At 42.5% G+C, this 24,562-nt stretch overlaps 1 protein-coding gene across 2 annotated transcripts in view; it reads left to right on the top strand.

Moving 5' to 3' along the window:
- The window catches only part of NTN4 (netrin 4), a 95,367-nt gene extending 71,031 nt beyond the window's left edge, over positions 1-24,336 (top strand). The window contains exons 6-11 of one of the 2 annotated variants that reach the window (XM_045019669.1): positions 7,951-8,164; positions 10,578-10,690; positions 13,486-13,554; positions 16,305-16,475; positions 22,283-22,433; positions 23,425-24,336. In XM_045019669.1, the coding sequence (XP_044875604.1) occupies positions 7,951-8,164; positions 10,578-10,690; positions 13,486-13,554; positions 16,305-16,475; positions 22,283-22,419 (704 nt within the window). In that variant the 3' untranslated portion in view covers positions 22,420-22,433; positions 23,425-24,336. Of the gene's footprint in view, positions 1-7,950; positions 8,165-10,577; positions 10,691-13,485; positions 13,555-16,304; positions 16,476-22,282 lie in introns of both variants that reach the window. The other variant, XM_045019622.1, reaches the window with a different exon arrangement.
- Positions 24,337-24,562: the final 226 nt, after the last annotated feature.

Raw genomic sequence — 24,562 nt, 5'->3', positions numbered from 1 at the left:
GCTGCCCTAGCCAGCTGGCAGAGGAATCTGTTCTCCTCTGGATGTTTGATTTCAATAACTGACTAGATGTGTGTCTATCCCAGATAATACACTGTGTGTAGTTTACCAACCTGATTCCTCTTAGAATACAGTTTATGAAAATGTATGTGACCTTAATCCTTCATTACAGAAATAAATAATATTTTGATGTTATAATATGTAGACAACACATTTCTTAAATAATTTTACTTCACATATTTTCCTAGTGTCCCTTTGCCTACTTCCATTACCTACTTTGCAGTCTCTAGTCTCCTCATCTGTGATATCAGATATTTTTCTTCAGTAATTATTGCCAGGTCATATACAAGAGTGTTTTTGTTTTGTACTCCCATCCCATTCAGAAAAAAACAGGTTAGAGCCCTGGACTCAGTCCCTCACTTTCTAGGGGTCTTTTCCAACTCCCATCTTCACTACGAAAAAAGGTGCATCCTTACCTCCTATTAACTGACACATGGCAACTATCATGAGGTAAAATCCATGAGAGGAAAAAAGGCAATTTTCACATGTCAGCAGATCACACTAAACACCATGGGGGAACCTAGGGTTTATGTTGGCCTGATATCATGTGTTAGCGGTACAACTGCCATGTCTTCACTAGGATTTTACCTCATGTTTGTTACCGCACCTTTTTTCCTAGTGAAGACAAGGCCATTGAAGCCAATCTAAGTTTTTACATTGACTTCAATGGGAGTTGAACTTGAATGTGGCCTTGGGAGCACCTGATAAGCAGCACATTCCACCTTGGAGATGGAAGAAGTGAGTTGTATCAGTACACTGGTATTGGCCTTTGCTTGACAAATCTAGGAACTGAACTGAAATGTTTTACAAAGAGGGTATCATTCAGTCCTCCCAGGTCTAATAGTTCCAATGCAAACCTTGCCTAGGTTGGGAAGGGCCATTACTGACTGGGGTCTAGCACAGAGAAAACCTGCTTGCAAAACTAAGTATCAGTATAATTATTGGAAAGTTCCACTCCAAAATGGAGATAACGATTCAAATGGAAAAATACCAATGTGTATAGAAAAAATCAAACTAACGATCAACCATCATGTCACAGAATTAATTATCTGAAAGTATCACCACTGACACTAAATCCTAAGAGACTGCTAAGATCCTGGCTAAAAGGCTTAGCAATCTTGGCAGGAGGCAGACTTGTGCAGATGATATGATTAATGGATATTTTTACTGACACAGTGGTGGACATAAACCCTGCTGCACAGTCACGTCAGTTTCCTTCATTCACTTCTAAATCACTGACCCATAACATTCTACTTTTCATTTCATTTATTAAAAGTGCAAAATGTTATATGCCTGACATAAAGGCTTGGATTTTGTCTCCTTAAAAAATGTAACTAGAAAATCCATTTAAGGAACTCTCTATATTTAAGAACTCTGTGATATTTAAATTGCTAAGATAATGTATGTTTAAAATGACCCATAAAACAGCAATTATTACAATAAGACAAAGTCTTAATAATTTACCTTTTGCATTAATAGTGTCTACTTTTGCTACTGTTATTATTTAAGAACATATTAGGACTTGTCTACATGGGGAGATTCAGGAAAATTAATCCAAATTAACTAAAGGTATGAATTTGAAGTGGATTAGTTAAACCACAGTAAATCCCTGTGTGTCCTGAATGCAGTTTAGTTTACTCACTTTGGATGTGAATTAAGATAAACTGAATTAAGGTCACTTTACTTCTGAATGACTGTGTTCACTCCGGGATATAATGCAGTTAACTAATCCACTTCAAATTCACACTTTAAAGCTATGTCTACATTACCATTTATGTGAGTATAATTTATGTCGTTCAAAGGTGTGAATAAGCCACCCCCTTCAGCGGCATAAATTACACCAACCTAAATGCCAGTGTAGACAGCACTACGTTGGTGGGAGACCTTCATTCCTCCATTCCTGTCCAGACACCCATCCCAGCCTTACAAGCAGCCATCTTCATCTGCGGGGAGCTCACAGTGCAGTATTGAGGAATGGGGGTCACAGAGAGTGTTATGTTTCAGGTGAGACTGGTATTTCCTGTATGGAATATTTCAGAGCCCCAAAAGTTTTCAAGAGTCTTCCTCATACAGGGTTAGTGGTATTTTGTATAGCTCCAGTTGAACAGCAAATGAATGAACACTGTTAGATGAACCTACATAATTCTGATTACAGTCTGTGCATGAAACGTTTCAAAGTCTTAAGTTGTACATGGTTTGTAGTAAGAAGGGACATGTCTGATAACCTTTTATTCTTATAGAGAAGACTGTAGAATGCTGTACTTAGCTCAAGTCAACATTATTGCTCAACCACAGAATAGCAATGAAAATTAAAGCGGCTCCAAGGTCAAAGTAAATAGAGGAGTTGTTAGGCCATAATCTTTCAAGATACTTTTAGGCTAGTAATATATAATATTTGCTCAGGAGAAGGTGTGTACCAGATAAAACAGGGCATTCTACCATTTAACATAGCAATCTGGCTGAAGGTAACTCCCTTCCCCTCCCATACCTTCAGTTTTATTTTATATCCCTCATGGATTTTTAAGTCCCAGCTACAGTGTAACCAGGGACAAGAAATCAAGTTTCATAATTGCGGAGTTTCTCTTTGCTTTTACACTACAGGGTTTTTAGGGTAGACATTTGGTGTTTCCAAAGGTCACTGGCAGCTCCAAAAACCAAAACCTTCATTGATAACACAGAGCTAGGGAGGAACTCCTGATCCTCATTGAAGTCAATGGCAAAACTCCCATTGACTTCAACAGGGGCAGGATTTCAGCCTACATGTTTTCCCACACAATCGTATTCCCATCCAGCAATTCCCAAGCAAAGACAGGCAGCTGGTTAATATTTGCACTTTGTAGATGCTGACCTTGAAGTATTCTTATGTATTACACTGTGTGTTGCTATCTCAATGCCACTACGTTTGAATACAAGGAAGAGAATGCTCTGTCTCCTGGTGTGTTTAGTCATAGCTAGCCTTGGAGCACAGACTGACAGTCTTGTTGATGGGGGAGGGATAGATGATCTAACAGCCTTTTTCCCTCTCTTACTTCCATGATTCTATGGTCCTTTGCATTGTGCATGGGAAAGTGTCCCCAATGTGAAAGCCACATTTTACCCATGTGATAGGAATTCCCTTGAACATGTCTCTCTAAGTTTATAAATATATTCTCCAAGAAGCAGCATCCAATCTACCTATGTCCACAGATTTTCACTGCTCCAGTGGCCTCTGCTGCTTTATTGTTTTCCCCAGCTTCTTCAGGGGGCTTCTCCAACAGACCCTGTATTTAGGGATAGGATAGTTGGTTGGAGAAAACAGAGTCCAAAAGCAGCTCTGAGAGGAGTAGATCATCAGGCCGCAGACAGTAATAGCTGTAGCTGCCAAGCTCCAAGTCATCAATGCTTCAGAATTAATTTCCTGCTGTGCCCTGATCCTACACATGTTTGGACATTTACCTTCCACTTTTCATGATGTCCTTGTTTTGTCTGGGTATTTAGCTGTTTGTTTGGCTCTGTATTGTTGTGGGGTGCACTTTATTTCTTATGGCGTTTCACAGTATGTGCCTTTCTTAGGGTACGTCTACACTTACCTGCCGGTTCGACGCGGAGAGTTCGACTTTTCGGAGTTCGAACTATCGCGTCTGATCTGGACGCGATAGTTCGAACTCCGGAAGCGCCGCGGTCGACTCCGGTACTCCACCTTGGCAAAAGGAGTTGGCGGAGTCGACAGGGGAGCCGCGGAGTTCGACCCCGCCGCGTCTGGACGGGTGAGTTGTTCGAATTAAGGTACTTCGAATTCAGCTACGCTATTCACGTAGCTGAATTTGCGTACCCTAATTCGACCCCCGCCCTTAGTGTAGACCTGCCCTTAGGCTCCAGTCACATATACATTACACACAGTTACCATATTTTCAAAACTATCCACATTAACTCAGCATCAGCCTTTATGCTCCCCCCAGTATTGAAACCAGCTGGAAGCTGATTAGACTCTTGGTGCTACATAGAACAGCCTCAAAGCTACTCTAAATTGCACCATCTGCTCCGGTCCAAGAGAACATTCTGGGACTCAGCCTACACTAGAAAAGTTGGCCAGTCTAGCTGTCCTGGGAAACCCTCATAGTGTAAACACACCCTTTTCCGGCAAAGGGCGGCTTTAGCTAGAGTAACTTGTACCAGTTTCCCAAACATAAGCTGTGCCAGTAAAAGCACCGTTTTGCCATATAAATACATGTACATTATGGATTTTGCCAGTATAAAAATACCATAAAAATCACTGCCCCTAACTGACATTGGTATGCCGACAAGCAGTCAGGGGAGCATCAGAATGATGGGACAGTAAAGCCACGTCCTCTTTCCCGCAGTCACACCCTGTAGGCTGGGCCCCAGGACAGGAGATGGTGTAGCGAATCCCCAGGCTAAGCCAATGTTATAGCTCCTTTCCACTACCAAAGTGGCAGAAGGGGGCCATAGCAGGACCACAGGTCAGATCCAGCAGGTGTGAAACAAATATTACAGACATGCTGAGGAGTCAGAAGTTGGTGTATCTTGGAAGGTAAGGAAGAAAGCAAGTAAGTAGCCATGTCCATTTTATCACACACCTTCCTGTTGCTTTTCCTGATAACTCAACTTCTTCTTCTTGGTCCTGTAACTTACACTCATTTTGTGCAACTACTGGGCCAGATCCTGGGGCCCAGTTTTTGTGCATCTGGTGCAACTCAGGAGGAAAGATTGTAGGACCCTGAGATGGGTGCCAAGCATAACAGAGAACAGCCTTTCCAGTTGGGAATCACCAAGGTGTACTGATACTCCAGCCGTGCCCTTTATGCTGGGGGCACTAGCAAGGGGATTGCTTACGTCACCAGTGAATTCCCTATGCATGGGGAATTCTCAGGGGGCCTTTCAGATAGGTCTTGTAGCTGTTTTGCACTGGTACAGATCAGTGGACTTTACACTGTTTTCTGCTTACGTCATTTTCTGACCATATTACATCCAATGTGTAGTTTTTGCACAACAGTTTGCTTTCTCCACTAAATTTGACCCTAAGGGTTCTGTGGGAGTTACATCCAGCTCTAAATTTAGTCCCATAAGTATGTAACTACACCTCTATCCCGATATAACGCTGTCCTCAGGAGCCAAAAAATCTTACCACGTTATATTGAACTTGCTTTGATCCGCCCAAGTGCACAGCCCTGCCCCCATGGAGTGCTGCTTTACCGCGTTATATCCGAATTCATGTTATATCGGGTCGCGTTATATCGGGGTAGAGGTGTACCTTTTATTCTGTGGTTATAGTAGCACTGATCTGATCATCCTAGTTAAGATTAGCAAAGAATAGTGTGAATTTGCTGGAATAATCTTGCTGGCCCTTAGCCTCTAGGAAATGAAAATATTTCCTTTGGGGGGCAGGGGAGGTTGAGAGTTTGCAAGGCCTCTTTTATAATTTGCTTGGCAGTTTCCTAACGTCCAAAGGCAACTCTGACATGTCCAAAAGAGACTTTTAAGAGAACCCTCCCTCAGATGGAAAAATGATTCTGTAGTCCAGCTATACTTCTGAGCTGCCGTGTCAAGGATACTTGTGAATGCTGATTTTAGGGGCAAATTGCCAGGAGCTATTTCCAAATCTCAAAATATAAATGCACAAAAATGTAGATGAACAAATGTGAGGATGAGGGGTCTTTGAAAATTTGACACTTACTGACTGTAATATGGAAGTTAAAAATAAAATCAACTAAATGCACCTCTCTGATTCAGTCCAGTTCCCTCTTACGCTCAGACTGGATCTTTGCTAACAGCTTTCATAGGAGTAATTTTAGCTACTGGCCATGGTATTGCAGAACCTATTAAGCTGTGGGAACTGAGACTCCAAACTGCAGCTCTTAGGAAAAAATGGAGGAAATGTTGGCTAAAATGTAACATACTGGACCAGATTCATCCCCGGCCTAAGGCTGTACAATTCCATTGACTTCAGCAGAGTTGAATCCATGTATGTCACTGGTAAATTTAGCCCACTGAGTGCATGAGACTAGAAAAGTGTAGGGTACTTTATTTCCCCCTCAGGGGGTTGAGAAATTCCATAAATATCCACTGCATCGAGTAAGAAAATAGCATGTTCGGATGCATGTGTCAAGTATAAAATACCTGACAGCCTTCAGCAGAAAGGTATGTGAGCCTCAGTGAGCACTGCTGAAAACTATGCTATTAAAGGTACTGGAGTCTATTGCCTGCAGCTAGTTATGCAGTTTGTGGACAGGATTTTTAATCTTCTTATTTTCTATAATTATATTTGTTTGGGGGAAAAGGGGCGGAGGGGGGTTATTTTATTTGTTTTGGCGTTGTTGGGTTTTTGGGAGAGTTTTTTGCAAAGATTCTGGAACCACAGTCAGTACTATAAATTGACTGCCAATATTAAAGGCTGACTTAATATGTTAAAACTGCAGTTCGGGTACGTCAAACCCTGGAATTTCTGGAAACCACAAAAACGTCATCAGGTCAGAATCAAAGATACATGCATAACAATAACCCTAACCCTAACCCTAACCCTAACCCTAACCCTTGAGGCACTCAAGCCAGGTGTTTCCAGATCAAATTATTTTGGTTTTTCACTCTAAATTTTTTGGTATTTGAATGTGCACCAAAAAAAACCAACCCTATTTAAAACTTTTTCAACCCTCTGTATGTTGGATGGCATAGACAGCAAAATGAGGCCTAGATTACAGGTGGAAAAACATGTTAAAGGGGAGAAAAATTCCAAACCCTTCCCATGTAGAGTTTCCTCCAATTTTTTTCATTTTGGAAAGTGGGATTTGTCTCTCTCTCCCCTTGTCCCACCTGCCCCCTCTCTTTCCCCAAGAAGAAAAACAACGTCACCTTGCTCTCTAATAATGCCTGTGGCTGCCATATTGATCTACTCTGATGGTCTTCAGAAAGAGCCACACCACGCAAATGGAGAGCTGCTACAATGTGTTAAGCAGGGAAGAGGAAAATGTAAGAAGAGTGAAGAGGACCCCTTCTGTGTTCAATAATAATGAGTCTTTTCAGTTTTCGGGCCCCAAACCTTACACAAACTCAGAAAAATCCATGTTTAAGGGTCTGTACAAGAGCCGGATGGCATTTGTATACAACCCGATCCTTCATTATCAGTGCCCTCATTTTTTATTCAGCATTTCAAAATAGTTTTAAATGCCAGAAAAGAACTAAAATTTACCCATCACTCATTTAAATTAAAATGACTTTTTCAAACCTTCTTGGAGCAAGAGAATCATGAATTGTTACTTCAGAAAGCAGTTGTGTTAGTATTCTTTTTTGTAGAATATACAATAATGATCCAAGTCCTGATTCAACAAAGTACTTTGGTGCAAACTTTAAAGTTAGGCATGTGCTTAAGTGCCTGGCTGAACTGGAGCTCTGGAGTTATAAGCTGACTGACGTAGTACTTTTCACTTTTGGCAAAACATGACACGAAACAAAGCTAGCTTAACTAATTATAATACAACAAAAGTTAGTCTTGTCATTTTTAGAGGGAATTCCTCAGGTCAAGTTCATACAAGTAAGGAGAATAAAGTCCAGAAACAACATCATTATTATTAGAACCGCTAGAGGTTTGGCATGTGTCTCACAGTATGTCAAGCAAAAGTTTTACTTTATTGTCGGGTCACATTTCATGTAATGACTGGAAATTGTCTGTGCTGTGCCAGTCCAGCAACTCTGGGTAAACTTTCAGTAATGTAGCAAACATATTTCCTCTGGTAACTATGTCAACCTACTACTGCTCACTCCCCAGTAGTGTAAAATAATAAGCACATCCAGTTCAGCCATGCGTTGGGTGAACCAATCTGTTTGCTCTGCATTCATATCTAGTATTGCTAGTTTTCCATCAGCAATACACTTACATGATGTACCTGCTTTGTACTGCAGTATGTTCCTGCCACCCAGTTGGATCAGCCATGCTTCCTTTCAGCACTAATACCTTCTGTGACCCCAGCAACGGTGACTGCCCCTGCAAACCTGGAGTGGCAGGTCCTCAGTGTGACCAGTGTATGGTGGGATACTGGGGCTTCGGAGAGTATGGCTGCAGACCGTGTGACTGTGCCGGAAGCTGTGACCCACTCACTGGTGACTGCATCAGCAGGTGAGTGGACAAACATGCTATTTCTCTAGACTCACAAATGCAATTAGATCATGGACCTTCATATCCCAGATATGTTCAATAAGTGTTGATTATTTTAGATAGACCTTATTGTTTGGATTGGTACTAACAAAAACCTGATGATACACACAGTTTATAAATGGATACTGGGCCAGATTGCCTTCCTCCTATGGAGAAACCTATTGGAGAGAGTCAGAGAAGACTAAAAGCTCCATGTGATTACCTGGAACAGTTTCCTGCCAAAGATTTCATGGCTTTTGATGGGAGGGCTTTTGCTGTCTGCAGGGTTAGCAGGGGACAGTACCTTCCAAGCCTTCAGATCTAGAGGATCCACAGGGAAGGAGCCATCTAGATACATGGAAGCAGGAGCTATCTGTATGGATGCTGCCCCGCTGTGTTTCTCTGCTGGCCCAACTATCTCCTTGTGACAGCAGGGCAGTAGCTGGAGCTGTGCTGCCATTGTCTGGGTAGCAGTCCCAGAGGGGAGCCAGAGAGAGTTAGTAGAGCAGGTCTGAACATGGGTGGTGCTGTAAAACTCAGCCAATCCTCGACTCACTGGTGTCCCTCCAGTGTCCGCTCTTCCTGTGCCCATGTGGAGCACAGAGCCCATGGCTGGCCATCAAAGTGAGTGTCCTTGGAGCCCAGGAGGAAATCCGTCCACCCTGATGTGCATATGCACAGGGGATGTACTGGCCCTACCATATTTATCTTTATTATATTGTAGGGCCTCAGAGTTCAGCCAGTCACACTTTGATATGATACGGAAGCAGGATCGTGAGTTAGTAACACGTTTAAGTTATTAATAATAATATGCCAGGAGAATGGCCCATTTTATTATAGTATCATGGGTCATGACTAAGGCTAAGATTTTTTCACAGATATTTTTAGTAAAAGTCAGGGACGGGTCACAGGCAAAAAAGAAAAATTCATGGAAGCTGTGACCTGTCCCTGACTTTTACTAAAAATATCCATGACAAAATGGGGATCTCTGGATCCCCATACCTCCCTGAAGGGGAGGCATCTGCACAGAGGCTAGGAGCCACCTGCAGCAGCTGGGGACTGTGGGGTACCCCCACCACCCACAGCTCCAGGGGCTGCAGCAGCCGGGAGCTTGGGGGTTCCCTCACAACCCACGCTGCTGGGAGCTCGGCGGTTCCCCAGCCACCGCCGCTGGAGAGCTCAAGGGTTCCCCAGCCGCCCCTGCCACCCAGAAGCTCATGGGTTCCCCTGCCATCCCCAGGGGTTTCTTGGCCCACAACGGCTGGGAGCTTGGGGTTTCCCCACCACCCACAGCAGCTGGGGGCTGCAGGGTCCCCCCACTACCTGCGGTGGCCTGGAGCTGCGGGGTACCCTGACACCCACTGCCAGTGGCCAGCGGGTAACCCTGTGGCTCCCCAGCACTGAAGTCACAGAGGTTGCTGGAAGTCACAGATTCTGTGACTTCCACGACCTCCGTGACTAAATTGTAGCCTTAGTCATGACATATAGCCTCCCCGTCCTGACATCTGGGTATTTGTGCTGGTATTTTCAAGTTCTTACAATTTTGGGGGAAGTGGGGGTTTCCATACATTTGAAGAAAGATTGAAGGGCTCAGTTCTGTTACCATTGAAGTTAATCACAAATGTCTCATTGACTTAAATGGACCAACGTCAAGCCCTAACTTATTGGATGCTAGAGAAGAACATATTTTAAATCTAACCATCTCAGGAGGCCTAGGTTACCAATTACCATCTCTAGGCCAGGCTGGCTGGTGTCTTCCTGGTGGGTCTTGCCCACATGCTCAGAGTCTAAATAATCACCATATTTGGGGTCAAGAAGGAATTTTCCCATGGGTCAGATTGGCAGAGACTCTGGGTTTTTTTACCTTCCTGTGCACAGGTCACTTGCATCTTTAAAGTAGTGTAAACGGTGGAGTCTCTGATACTTGAAGTCTTTAAATCATGATTTGAGGACTTCAGTAACTCAGCCAAATTTTATGGGATACAAGAGTGGGTGGCTGAAGTTCTGTGGCCTGCGATGTGCAGGAGGTCAGACTGGATGATCATGATGGTTCCTTCTTACCTTAAAGTCTGTGAGTCTCTGAGCTGCACAAACAGATCCTTCTATGGACATTGTATATTCTTTGAGATTGTATATCACATACAAATTCCCCAAATATATTTTATACCAAACATGGATCCATAACACAAATCTGGGAGTTTACAATGATCAAGCTGTTCACTGTCTAAAACTATTCAGTTTTATGTGTTTTACAATACCAGTAAATCTGGAGAAACTTCATGGTAAATTTCTGAAAAATGGACTATTGATTGTAAGTGTGATAATTTTCTTGAATTTGTGGTATTTTCTACTGATTCCATAAGAAACATCTCACAGTTTTCCTTTATTACAACAGTGGGGACATAGTCTGGCATCACGAAATTCCTGATTTCCGCTCTGTGTTTAACAAGAGTGAGCCAGCTTGGGGATGGGAGGATGAACAAGGATTCTCTGCTCTCCGGCATTCAGGTGAGATAGCTGATTCAAACATATTTCTCATCTCCCCTTCTGTTACTAAGAGATTGTTCCTAATGAACAAGAAAAGGGTCTTTTAAAGTGATTTGTGAAAATGCAGCAGAGCGTTGCTTTGGATTAATGCCTTAGCAATGGTGGTAGCGAGGAATGTAATGTCCAACGTTCAGTACTTTCAGCTACCAAAAAAAAAAGAGCCTAAGCAACATTGAAAGACTGACTTCGAGCCACATACACAAGGATATCTAAAGTCTAGGCAGACAGTCCCATCTTAAAATCTGATCCCAGTGTGTAGGGGTTGATAGCTTGAGTATCTGCCTGGGTTTTCATCCTGAGCTCTGTATTCTTGAGCTTTTGCGCATTTACATCAGAATACTTTTAAATGCTCTTTTCTTTTACTTTGTTTTTAATAAGCTCCTTTATGTGATATTTGCCCAGAGCTGTTATATTCTGTTGGGTAAATTGATGATAATGTTATTTAAAGAGTGTGGTGTTGCCCAGATGAATTAGATATGTAATTAGGGAGTTTCTAAAACAAGAGTGATGACACCATAATTTTCTCAGACTATCATATCAAGTTTGGAAGCTGTTGTGGTTGATGACATGGTTATAGACTATCTCATAGTCCAGCTATGATTTCAACTGGAGAAGTTATTTTCCACTTGTCCTCCTAAAAGGTATTGTGTAACTTTGCTAGACCATATGATTATTAGTAGGCAGTGTGGCCTGATTGCATCTGTTGGTGAGCGTGTACTCACAACTAGTCTTAATGACTTCAGTGCAACTACTCGTGTGAGTGAGCATTCACCAGCAGAAGGTTTCCACAACTAGGGCCTTTGTGTTTTGCAGATTGACAGTACACCTGCTTCCTAAAGTCATTCCATCTGATCAAGTCAGTGCAAGTGCCACTTTCTGCATGTGCACTAAATTGCATGATAAAAATTCTGACTACACATTAAGTGGGGAGAAAAAACCCTAGTGTCCTTCCATGAGACTTTTAAATATTTTTTTTTATTTCAAGAGCACAATAGCAATTAATCGGCAAAATACAGAATAACCATCTGCAACATTTCCTTTTAAGCAAATTTTGACTGGTACAAATGCAAAGACAGAATCAGAAAAGACTCATTTCTTATTTTAGTACTGTAATTCAAAATAGAAAGGGGTTTTTTGTTCCCCTCTCCCATCAGATTTTGTGCAAAAACTACTTCCTCTTGGGCTAAGATCTTGTGAACCTGGAGCCCAATTTTCTAGCTGACCTCCTGAAATCCAATTTTCAGCTGACCTTTTGAAGATAGGGGATTGGGCCTTGACCAAGCAAAATAATTAAGCACTGTGCTTGACTTTGGGCATGTGATCTAAGTGTAGTTGGAACTACACACAGGCATAAAATTAAGCTCCTGCTTAAGTGCATTGCTGGCTCAGGGGCTTAAAATGAAAACCCTGGCAAACAAATGGCTGCTCTATAAGACTGTAGTGCAGAGGGGCATACTACAGAACATCGCGAGCTGTATTGGGAAGTCCTTAGGCTCAGGCCCCTTTGCACCACTCCTACGGCACGACTGGGGTGGACAGCTGGTGGATCTCCCCAACTGAGCATTCCTTTGGCATAGGGGAATCCTTGTGTGGCACAGAGTCAGGGCCAGTGGGAGGTTGGAGAGTTTATATTATTAAAAGCTAAAAGTTGGAAGATTCCAATTTTAAAATAAATAAACTTGACATCTAATTAAAGGCAGCTTGTATGTTCTGAAAGACGAGCTTGTGCTTCAGTTACATGAGTGCTTTTCAAAACTGGAGAGATGGGCATGCACTAGGGCAGGGATCAGCAACCTTTGGCACACGGCCCGTCAGGGAAATCCACTGGTGGGCCAGGACAGTTTGTTTACCTGCAGTGTCCACGGGTTTGGCCAATCGTGGCTCCCACTCGCCGCGGTTTGCCGTTCCAGGTCAATGGGGGCTGCGGGAAGCGGCGCGAGTCAAGGGATGTGCTGGCCGCCACTTCCCACAGCCCCTGTTGGCCTGGAACGGCGAATCACAGCCAGTGGGAGCTGCGATCGGCCGAACCTGCGGACGCTGCAGGTAACAAACCGTCCCGGCCTGCCAGTGGATTTCCCTGATATGCCGCGTGCCAAAGGTTGCGATCCCTGCACTAGGGAAACAGATGCTCAGTTATGTCTCACCTGGTGTCCTGTGGTGTTTTCAAACCTCGTTATGGGCAGAGTTGTGCTAATGAAAATACAAGTAACCGTTTGCCCATACAGTCTGCCTGGGTCTGGCTCTTGGTTACCAATGCTTGCAGCCCCCTGCGTTCTCGTTCCCTGTGCAAGGTTACAAATGGTGGTAGGGAGTTGTTCTTTTAAGATGTGCCTCATGTCTGCTGGGAAGTGATGGAGCCCTCAAAATCCTCTCACACAAATCACTGAATAGGCAGTCATTGGGTAATGACTTTGCTGGCCTGATTCTCCTCTCACTTATTCAACTGTGAAACAAAGTTATTCAAGGGAGGTCAGTGGAGTTACACTATGTAAGGCTAGTGTGAGAGAAGGACAAGGAATGAAATCCAGGCCACAGCAAAGTTAATAGCAGAACTCTCCCTAACTTCAGTGGGGCAAGGATTTCACCCCAGACCCTGTCTCTACCCACTCGGGCTGATCTAAACGAGCAGTACTGGAGTGAAAGGCTCTATATCCCATTAGTTACCCCCTGATCCAGTCCATCCCCACCCTTTGTTGCACGTTTCAATCTTTTGAGTACCATCCATGAGACACTTTTGGTTTGGTTTGTTTCCACAGGTAAATGTGAATGCAAAGAACAAGTTTTAGGGAATCCCAAGGTCTTCTGTGGAATGAAATACACATATGGTGAGTTACAAGATGGACACATTCTTGTTGGGTTGGGTTATTGTTAGCACATAAAGGGCAGTTTGAGGAGTCTGTGTAAGAGTGTAAGAACAGCAGAGCTGGTGCTTACCCCATAAAAATGGATTAAAACAGCAAAAGCTGAAGAAAGGAGGTAATACAGTTTACATCTCTTATTGCAACTTACAGGAAACGCCAAGTATCAGAGGTGGATTCCCATGAACACTCACTAGCACATCACTTGGCAGACACCCAGTTTGCCTGTGTTCTGATTATACCCAAGATAATTTTCAAGGAGCAATTATAAAGAAAATTACTTATTTATTTACAAATTTGGAACTCTACCCTGCATGTCTTTCATCCCCAAGACACCCTTGATTTTCAGTGGGAGGACAGGGTGCACAAGAAATGCAGGACAGGCCCTTTATTTGATGCAAGTTGTCACAGTATTTAGGCAATGTGCAAAATATATAATTATGAACACACACACCCCTATATATACACTACGCATAATGGCCAAGCATAATCAAGTGTCCTGCTCTATTCTCCACCCACTAACCACTAGAAAATCCCCTTGGCTGGAGGACCAATACTAAAAGGAAGACCTTGTCCAAGAGGTCCACCCTGCACCATTGCCTAGAGGCCACCAGCACTGAGCTCTGATAACTCACAAGAGCGAGTGATTTCCCTGGGCACAGACCATTCACTGAGAAGACTCTTCTGCCAGCCCTAAAGAGTTCACTCCTAAGGACTGGCACCCTGTCAACAAGAGCTCACCAGCTGGAATGGGGTGATGTTAGAGACTTTGCATATTGAGACTTAAAGGAGTAGGGGGAAAACTTTGCCTATGGTGAGCCGTGCAGCTGTATGCCAGTGAACTGTCTCCTTTATACTGTGCAGGGGAAGGAATTCTTTGTATAACACCCTCTTCGTTTCGTGAGCTTTCAAACTTTTTTGCACCTGCTCTGTCTCGTGCTAGAGTTTAAAATGCATTGAGAGATAATCCATGCCATTACAGACTGCGCAGTGACCCACAAAGAGAAGTTCAAGGGGCCGCATGTCATTGAAATATGGCCCTGGCTTAGCGGTATTAGAAAAAAATCCGTCTCTGCTTTGCTTTGCTTCCTGACTGCGATAGTGACAGTGTTTAATCTAGCAAAAGATAAGAAATAAAAGCAAAAAAACAACTTCATAAATCTTATCTGAAGTGCACTCAGGCCTCCCACCCTTTCATTACTCAGTGTTGCAGGGTGTCAGCTAAATTACAGAGACCACAGCTGAATTGTAGGGTTCATCATGTGCGTGAAGTGAGGGGCTGCAGTGTAGAAGAGGAGTCTTCTTATACTTTTTAATATGGACTCTAAATAAAGCAACATCAGAAGAAGCTGTTAAATACCATCACGGCTCTCCTAGAGGTCATTTCTGCAGCAGCCTGCGTAGCATGGCAGCAGGACTCTATGTCCACACTGCAGCTGTAGGGGTAATTTTCAGCCTGGGTAGATGTAGATGAGCTGGCTTTGATCAATCTAGTTAATTGAAAATAGCAATGTAGGTGTAGCCATGGCCGCATGGGCACAGGATGGGTGAGCTGCCCAAGTGCCATCCCGACTGAGACCCTAGGTATGTACTCAGGCAGCCAGCCCAACCCACCACCTACACTACCATGGCTACACTGCTATTTTTAGTGCGCTAGCTCAATCAGAGGTAGTGTGGGTATGTCTACCCATGCTGGGAATGACGCCTCCAGAGCCAGCAGAGAGCAGGTTTTGTTCACAACACCAAGTGAAGAAAGCGAAACCGGTCCACAGGTATGGAAACACTGCTCTGCATCATACAGCTGGCACACACCCATCCCAATGAACGCTGAGAAAAGATCTGCTGTGAGAAGAATGTGGGGGCGACTCTGGGCATCAGCAAGCCCAAACGCCGATGGGCAGTGGCCCTCATGTTTTAGTTTAGTTACTTGGGCATGTGCAGGAGTATCAGCAGCTAGAGATGAGCAGGATTGGGGCAGGGAGGGGTGGATGGTGCTCTTCAGGTGCTTGTCATTCTATTTCGTGTGCCTTGACCAAGGTTTGTAATAGCAGGAGCCTACAGTTTGGTTCCTAAAAGTATATTGAAGCTGAAAAAGCAGCAGTTCCCACTGACCTCCATGGAAGCAGGGGGGGTGCTTAGCATTTTGAAAGTCAGGCCACTCAGCATCTCCTTACCCCGTGGTCTTTGGATGGGTGAGCATCTGGCACAGTTACTGTTCAAATAAAACTAACTCAGCGTTCTCTCCAGCAACTGCGAAGTATTGATTTCTGCATGTCACTAGTCTGACAGCAAGACTCGCAGGATATGTCTATGCTACAGTCGCAGGGTGTGATTGCCGCTCAAGTGCACATACCCGAGCTAGCTTTAATCTAGCAAGCTCAAGTCCCGGAGCAGGGAAATTAAGGCAACACTCGCTTTGATGAGAGCTAGCCGTGCGAGAACTGCAGAGGGATCTGAGTGGGCTTGTACAGCCCCAGCTGACACCCATGCTGCTGCAGCTTCACTAGCTAGATTAAAGCTAGTTTAGGTCTGAGCTGCAATCACACCCTGCGACTGCAGTGTAGATGTACCCATACTGGCTCAGCCTAAAAATGGAAACTCTCAGGCTAATTCTGCAATGTATATTCACCTTAACTGTGTTACTCAACGCTGCATTAGAAAGAAGGATAGGTGTGACCATTTTATCTATTGCTGCTTTTGAAATTGTGCCTTCCCAGTGGTGAAAGCAAAGATTTTATCAGCTCACGACAAAGGCTCCCATGCAGAAGTAAACGTGAAGATCAAGAAAGTGTTGAAATCAACAAAGTTTAAGATTCTGCGAGGAAAGCGAACTCTCTACCCGGAATCCTGGACTAACAGAGGCTGCACTTGTCCAATTCTTAATCCTGGTAGGTATTTGGCTTGGACTCTGTGAAAAGTACGCTCCCATCAAGTATATACTGATTTCTTCCTCGTTCCTCCACCCCATCTGCCAGCGCATTTAATTTATAGTCCTGCACTAAGACACTGGATTTTACTCCATCATTTAAACTCCAAGAGGAGTCTCAGTGGAATACTTTTATTTGGTATAGAAAATCCTTATTCGCTTCACGTGTTGTGAATAGTGAAACTGCCATTTGTAAAGCAGAATTACAGTAGTACAGCTTTACATAGCTAATCCACCAGTCACTCACTGCTCTCACTGCTGAAAGCAACTGCATGTAGAGCCAGGTTTCTACAAGATAGAGTTCTTTTCAAATCTAATTTAGCTTTAGATCCATAATAACATGTTCAAGTTTTCAGTTCTAGATCTGGTCAAACTACTGTTCTGCAGTTATAACCTTCTCTCAAAGGAGCACACACTTAGAATGCCGTCTTCAAAAGTAGTGTTGAATTCATAGAATCATAGACTATCAGGGTTGGAAGGGACCTCAGAAGGTCATCTAGTCCAACCCCCTGCTCAAAGCAGGACCAATTAATTTAGACTAAAATGACACAGAAGAAGCTCTTTCTTTGGGTGTGGGTGGGAAGCTTTAGATTCATCATCTTTGCTCATCTTCTTTCAGTGAACAAGTGTTTAGGTTTCAAATGAAGTGTAATCAATGCTGATAAAACAATGCATGCTGCCTCTGTGATCATTGCAGGAACCAAGAAATTCAGAGGCAGAATTTTTCAGTAGAGAGAAACTAAAATCCACCTAAACAATCTTTTTTACTATTCAAGACAAGCGATCAGATAATAATTAATTTAAGGGGAAAATTTTCTATTTAGAGTGGGGCCCGTGTTAGTCTGTATCAGCAAAAACAACGAGGAGTCCTTATGGCACCTTAGAGACTAACAGATTTATTTGGGCATAAGCTTTCATGGGCTAGAGCCCACTTCCTCAGATGCATGAAGTGAAAAATACAGGAGCAGGTATAAATACATGAAAGGATGGGGGTTGCTTTACCAAGTGTTAGGTCAGTCTAACGAGATAAATCAATTAACAGCAGGATACCAAGGGAGGAAAAATAACTTTTGAAGTGGTAAGAGAGTGGCCCATTACAGACAGCTGACAAGAAGGTGTGAGTAACAGTAGGGAGAAATTAGTAATGGGAAAATTAAGTTTAGGTTTTGTAATGACCCAACCACTCCCAGTCTTTATTCAGGCCTAATCTGATGGTATCCAGTTTGCAAATTAATTCCAGTTCTGCAGCTTCACGTTGGAGTCTGTTTTTGAAGTTTTTTTCTTGAAGAATTGCGACTTTTAGATCTGTTATTGAGTGACCAGAGAGACTGAAGTGTTCTCCTACTGGTTTTTGAATGTTATGATTCCTGGTGTAAGATTTGTGTTCATTTATTCTTTTGCGTAGAGACTGTCCAGTCCCTACTATTACTCACACCTTCTTGTCAACTGTCTGTAATGGGACATTGTGGAGATTTTTGCAATCTTTTGTCGTCGTTAGAAATATTGCTCAGTGTTTGGCTTTGAATCTAACATACAGAAGGTAAGACAGATGTACTTAGGAATTCTTTCTAATATACTTCCCGTGATACAGGGGGTTAAGGTGAATCAGCATCCCTATGCTTAAGTTTATTATTTAAGCACATAAGACCTTGGATCATCGCAAAAATCCATAAACATTTTAATGTGATAGATACAGGTTCTTAATGTTTCCATATGCAAAGCAAAGGCAAACAGGAAAGGCCAGATTCTGATCTCAGCTGTACTGACATAAAGCTGAAGAAACTCCATTAAGGTTGAAGAACAAAGAATATTATAGTTCAGATACTCAGCTGGTGTGTAACAGTGAAAATGTATTGACTTCAGTGAAACTCTACTAATTCACACCAGCAGAAGCTCTAGCTCCGTATTTCACCAAGTTAAAGGCCAACCACAGAGTGAATTAATATAAGTCAGACAGCTAAGAAGAGTCGGAGATGCGGTTTTTGGGGCAAATATTCAAAAACATACATTCGGTACACATCAATTGTAAATTTATGTAAATGTACAAATTGCTCTTACCTGTGTTAGTTTTCAGTAGATGAAGCTTAATAGCAGTTAAATTTCTGCATGCTGAAAGAAGAGAAATTTCTGCATGCTGAGAAACATCTGCTCACGCTGGGGATGTGGTCTGTCAGGGAGAACCGTTAGAAATATACCTCTGTCACCTCTGATAGCACATTCACTTCAGCTATGCTTGTGCCCCTTTTGTGTTCAACTTTATGGGAGCATTTGAGAATTTTCCTATCAGAAATGTTTGTGAAAAGCAAAATGGAAACTGCGCTTTAATTTTGCACGCACACGTATTTGTATGTACTTCCAATCAGGGAACAGAGCCAATTCTATGACTTATGTGGGCAATCACAAGCAACATAGCTTTCAGTTTTGTGGCCCTGATCCACCACTGTCCTACTCCAGTTTTATGCAAGTGTAAATCTGGAGTAAAACAATGACAGACCATCCAATATTAGACGAATTGTTTGCAATCCATCCATACCGTAAAAATACTTTTTAAAATTAATTGAATGAGTTCAAGTAATAAATAAATTTAAGGAAATAATGATATACTCACAAATATTCCCTGAGCAGAAAAAGGGTCTAAGGCCCTGATTCTTCAATGAGATAGCATGAGAAGACCCTGTACCAACACAGAGCTCTGCTGCAGGCACCAGGATCTTCTTCCATGGAGCTCATCACTGGATCAAGTGATAGCTTTTATTTGTAGTCTTGTGATAGCTGATGTTTTTCTTAATGCCCCAGCTCCTGGAGTCCTGTGATTGCAAAAGAATCTCAGCTTTCATTTAAAAATAGTAAGTTTCTAGCCCTCATGGTCATAAAGAAAAGCTTGAAAACATGAACCAAGTGCACTGTTCACACCCAAAAACTAGAAGGCAAGTAAAAAAGAAACCCGATTTAATTAATTATTTTTTGGCCAGTTGGCAGTAATGTATTTGTAAGTTAAATGACCCATTTACTCTTCTCTTAGCATAGGAACTATAACCTTCAGATCAATAAAAACCATGAACAGTGGGACAAAAAGTCAAAGCCGACATGAAATTATTTCCTCACACATAACTTCTCAGATAACAACATCTCCTAAAACATGAAAGAGATCAAAGAACAAAATAGTGTAAAAATATCATGTTTTCATTCTGTCCCAGCAATACAGAGCAACAGCTTGGATCTTAGAGTTTTCAGCCAGAAAATCTAAAAACACTCATCAAATCGCACCACCCTGTTGCTCAGATGATAAGCTCGCTGAGTTCCTACAAGGAATATTGCCAACACACACACAAAAGTGAACTAAGAAGACAGTAAACACAAAAGATTTAAGTGTCTCAATCACCTTCAAGGAAACAGACTCCACTTCCTAATCGCAGCTCTGCCAAACATAGGAAAAGAACAGAGAGTTCCTCACAACTGAAAGCAAGGTATTTGAGATGAAATTCACAACCTTGAAGAACAGAATGAGACATCTAAGGAAGCTTTTTCGTTTTATTTTTGCACTTCCATAAAGACAGCTCAGCAGCTTTTTTAAAAAAGCAAGTCTACAACATCAACTGTTAATTAAAAAAAAACTTGCTCCCATACTCAGAGCTTCATTCATGCCAAGCTGCCTCCTGTAGGGAGATTTTATGATCCTTTGAAAACTGATGTTTTGAACAGAAATGTTGATAGAGCCATAGTGAGTGCTCTGCAAATAGCCAAACTGTAATATGTATCCTGTGTTTCCCTTACAGAAAGAGGACTGTGTGTGCCCAAAAACTCAGATGTAACAGATAGTAAATTGTATCAAATTATATAAATATCTGTATCCCCTTTACTTGTGGAGTTGATACTTTTAAAATAGCCTTCCCCTGTTAAACAAAATACTGCCTACATTGGGCTAAATCCTCAGCTGTGCGTAGGGAGTTATAGGTGGCAAAGATGGCTCTAAGCCAGCTTTCTCTTGTCCAGATCATGAGGCTGGCTGGGACAAGTTAGAGCACCCACACCCTACCATGCTCGGGGAGCCAGAAGAGTCTAGTGCAGAGGCCACTATGCCATATTTACAGTAGCTGTGGCTGTCCATTACTCTGTGTTTGTACAGCCGCTAGCACAATGAGGTCCTGAGCTTGGCTGGGGCCTGAGGGTGCTATCATAATATAAATAATAATAATCATCACCATCCCCTGACTCCAGGGGGATCCTCAGCTGCCCATCTAGGACAGCTTTCAGATTCCTGTGTGCCCTCAGGATCTGGCCCAGTGTTTCTTCACATAACTTGCAGCCTTATATGAAACATCTAGGGCCTCATTCTGCCCCCCACTGGCCCTGACTCAACAAGGTACTCAGAAAGCATGTGCCTAACTTGAAGCATGTGAGTCATCGCACTGACTTCGATGGGACTGCTCCCGTGTTTAAAGTCAGGCACGTGCTCAAGCACCTTCTTGAATCAGTGCCAGTGCCAGTAATCTGGTATAAATTAAGCAATTCCACTGCAGTGAACAGAGTTACACCTGTGTAAAATCCGGTGAGTTGAGAATCAGGCCTGTGGCATCAAAATCATGTGATGGAGCCATGTACCAGGATTCTGTGTCACTGCTTTTCACTGTGTCACTGCTTTTCACTAGATGCTTTTCACTGGATTGTGGAAGCATCTAGAATTCAGGCAAGATTTTTGAAGGACGCTGCTAACATATCTCTGAAATGCCTGGGTGAGGCAGAATTTAATGAAGCACGTTTTGGTTTGAATGCAAGCCCTCAGGCACCCTCCAGGTGCTCATTCCAGTTCTTCTAATAGCCCCATTGCCTCATTGGAGTGTCTCATAGCTAATTGTGTTCCTACAGGCATTTAACCTGCAGCTGTAGATTTCCATGACAGGATAGGAATATATATGAAAATTGCCTTACTGATCTGCAGCAGATCCTGTATTTTTAAATAGCTAAAACTCATTAGATAAATTCAGTATCGGTGAGAACAACTGCTTTGCTAGGTTACATTATTCTAATCTGTTTACATTATGAGCCTTAATTCACTTTTAACCCTAGAGCTAAAAATAATGTTGTGGAAATATTTACATGATCTTCCCCTTTAGTGCCACCCTTATGACATGTATACACACACACACACACACACACACACACACATAGACAAGTTATACACACGCCGTGCCAACTTTGCATGGACAACTGGGGCTCAACAGGAATGAAATCTGCCCCTGTGCAGAAGAAGGTCAACCTGCATTGTGCAGGAGGTCAGACTAGATGATCATAATAGTCCCTTCTGACCTTAAAGTCTATGAGTCTGTGAGGCCTGTGGATCATTTATGTCCCACATGTGCCCTAATCTGAGGATTTAAGTGGGGTTTGAGTGATGCATAAACCTTATGCTGGCTGCGCAGGAGTAAATTTAACCCAGCAACTTCTGTTAAGTCTGTAAACAGAGGGTATGAAAATGAGCACCTTTTACCCAGCACCCTCTCCTCCTCTATCTCCACTGCTCTTCCCACATGCTACTTGTCTATATAGTGTGAGTCACCACCAGATTCAGAGCTTGACAACAACATCTCATGCAGATCTCACTGTCAGTTGGGCCACAGGGCTGACTTTGATGCATCTCTCTATATAGACAGTATTCCTACACAAATGTAGGGTTTTTTTCTTCAGAATATCTACTTATATTAACTTTCAGTGTAGATACCTTTTAAAGCATTCTGCCATACAAACCCTGACTGCTTTGATGATTTACAGGCTTGGAATACCTTGTAGCAGGGCATGAGGAAGTACGGACTGGGAGACTGATAGTCAATATGAAAAGTTTTGTCCACCAGTGGAAATCAGCTCTTGGAAGAAAAGTCTTGGAGATTTTAAAAAGAGACTGCAACTAGAAGTGCACGAACAGGTAGGACATTTCTTTATGCACAAAATGCAAACTTCACAGACAGAAGACCTCTGAAATGAAAACTGGAATGTAAGAAAATAGTTCCCAATGTGTAGCGTGGTGTTCCAATTCATAGACTCTGTCTAGTTTAACCCTTCCTGGTCAATGTTCATGTACTCTCCTGGATCTTCTTTGGAAGGGTGCTCATATGAGCCAATGTTACATTAAAAAAATGTAGGGTCTGATTCTCATCTCACATACCTAAGTGTAATTCTGAAGTAACTCCACAGAAGTCAGTGAAGTTACACTACTATAAAATTGGCATAAATGAGAGGAAAATCATGCCCATAAACTAAAGAGGATGGACAAAAAAATTGCTTCCAGTTACGCCAGTGTAAATCCTGACTAACTTCAGTGAAGTTGAGGGAGTTCCCTGTATTTACACTGCTGTACAATGGCTGAGTGTATGTCTTGACTGCAGTGATTAGGAGTGATTGGGGCTCAGGCCAAAGTACAAAACTAGCTTTAATCCCCATAGCTTGGATCCTGGAGCAGTGAAGCTGCAGCAGCTCATGCTTCAGCACAGGCTGTACAAACCTGTCTGCAACCCTGGATTTGTAGGGCTAACGACACTAAAGCCTGCACTGCTGTGGTGTCACTGCTCCAGTACCTGAGCTAGCGAGATTAAAGCCAGCTTGGGTACATCAGCTCAAACTGCGGTCACATCCCATGATTGCAGTATAGCCAGACCCTAAAATCAGACTTTGGCCCACTACTTATAACAGTTTTCTATAGAACTGGCAATACTGTTTGTATCAGTGAGAGAGCTCTGTTGGCAACACGTCATTTGCAATTACTCTGTAATAGCACAAGGTCTGATTAGGATGTGCCATCATCAAAAACAGTTGTGCACTGCATGCTTTTAAAGGATTTAAGTTAGGGCCAAATTGTCTTTTCACTTACACCAGTGTGAACCTGTTGAAGTCAATGGAATGACTCTGTTTTTACACAGGCATAACTAAGAGCCAAATCCAGCCCTTTATCAGCAATGTTGTTTTACTAAAGAGGTGCAGCGTATGTGAAGTTTTGTCCACAAAGTGTTAAAACTGATCCTATCCAAATGTAAATATTTCATTGTATAAAGCACTTTACTACCTGCTGCTTCATGGTGTGGCAAGTTTAATTTTGTTGGAGAGAAAAGGGGGTGAAATTGGCCTACAAACAACCTATTGAAACAGAAGCACTCCAGAAGACCCCTAAATGTGGACATTAATGATATAAAGGGAATAGTCCTCTTTGGTCTTGGCACTGACCTCTCAGAGAATCCAAGGATGCAATCTGAAAGATAATGTACTTGCACTGAAGTCCCAATTTCAGACCGGATTTTGAACCCGATGGGTATTGACTATAATGAGACTTCACAAACAACATAGAGAACAAGAGACTAAGAAGCAAGAATGCAATTGCCAGAGGCTAAGAACTCTGCCTGCGGACAAAGAGATGGACTTGTTAAGTGAAAAGGACTCTGTTTCACATATCACATCCCCGTAATTCATGGCGGACCTAGAGCTTATTTTATTTTTGATGTTAGTATTTAAAACTGAACATTAAATTTGTTTTCCCCTGTGTTTTTATTTACAGTATATATGGCCATTTTCCAGTTTGCCACCAATTTATGGGACATATCTGTTATTGCCATTCCCAACACTAGATTATACCTTTTCTGTAACCCATCTTTAAACTTCAGTACATAGAGTGTATTCTGTTCATGAGCATGAGGGGGAAAAATAGGAGGCACTGCAATGCCATAAAAATCACAAGTCTGCCAATCTGCTTCACAAATGTATTTCTCTTTCAGGGTCGTGTTGGCTCACAAAAATTATACTATTTTGGTAATTTGTTTTTATATCTCATGTATGTAATAAATATGATATGATTTCAGCAGCCTCTTTGCTCACTCCCATTTACATCTCTAGTAATATTGTTCTGACACCCACAATGCAAGGAAAAAAGAAAGCCATTGTACAGCAGAATTTTATTCTCTTTGATGAAATTCAGCCCTTGTGCAAAGAATCAGCACAAGGCCTAAGTACTAGGTAACTCACGTTTTTGTCCTATTTTGAGGGGTCTCAAAGGTAGGCCCTCTGCAC

Source organism: Mauremys mutica, chromosome 1 (assembly GCF_020497125.1).
Source record: "Mauremys mutica isolate MM-2020 ecotype Southern chromosome 1, ASM2049712v1, whole genome shotgun sequence".
NCBI classification, from domain to species: Eukaryota; Metazoa; Chordata; order Testudines; family Geoemydidae; genus Mauremys; species Mauremys mutica.
Note: the sequence above shows the minus strand (reverse complement) of the source record. Positions and strands in the feature narration are given on the sequence as shown.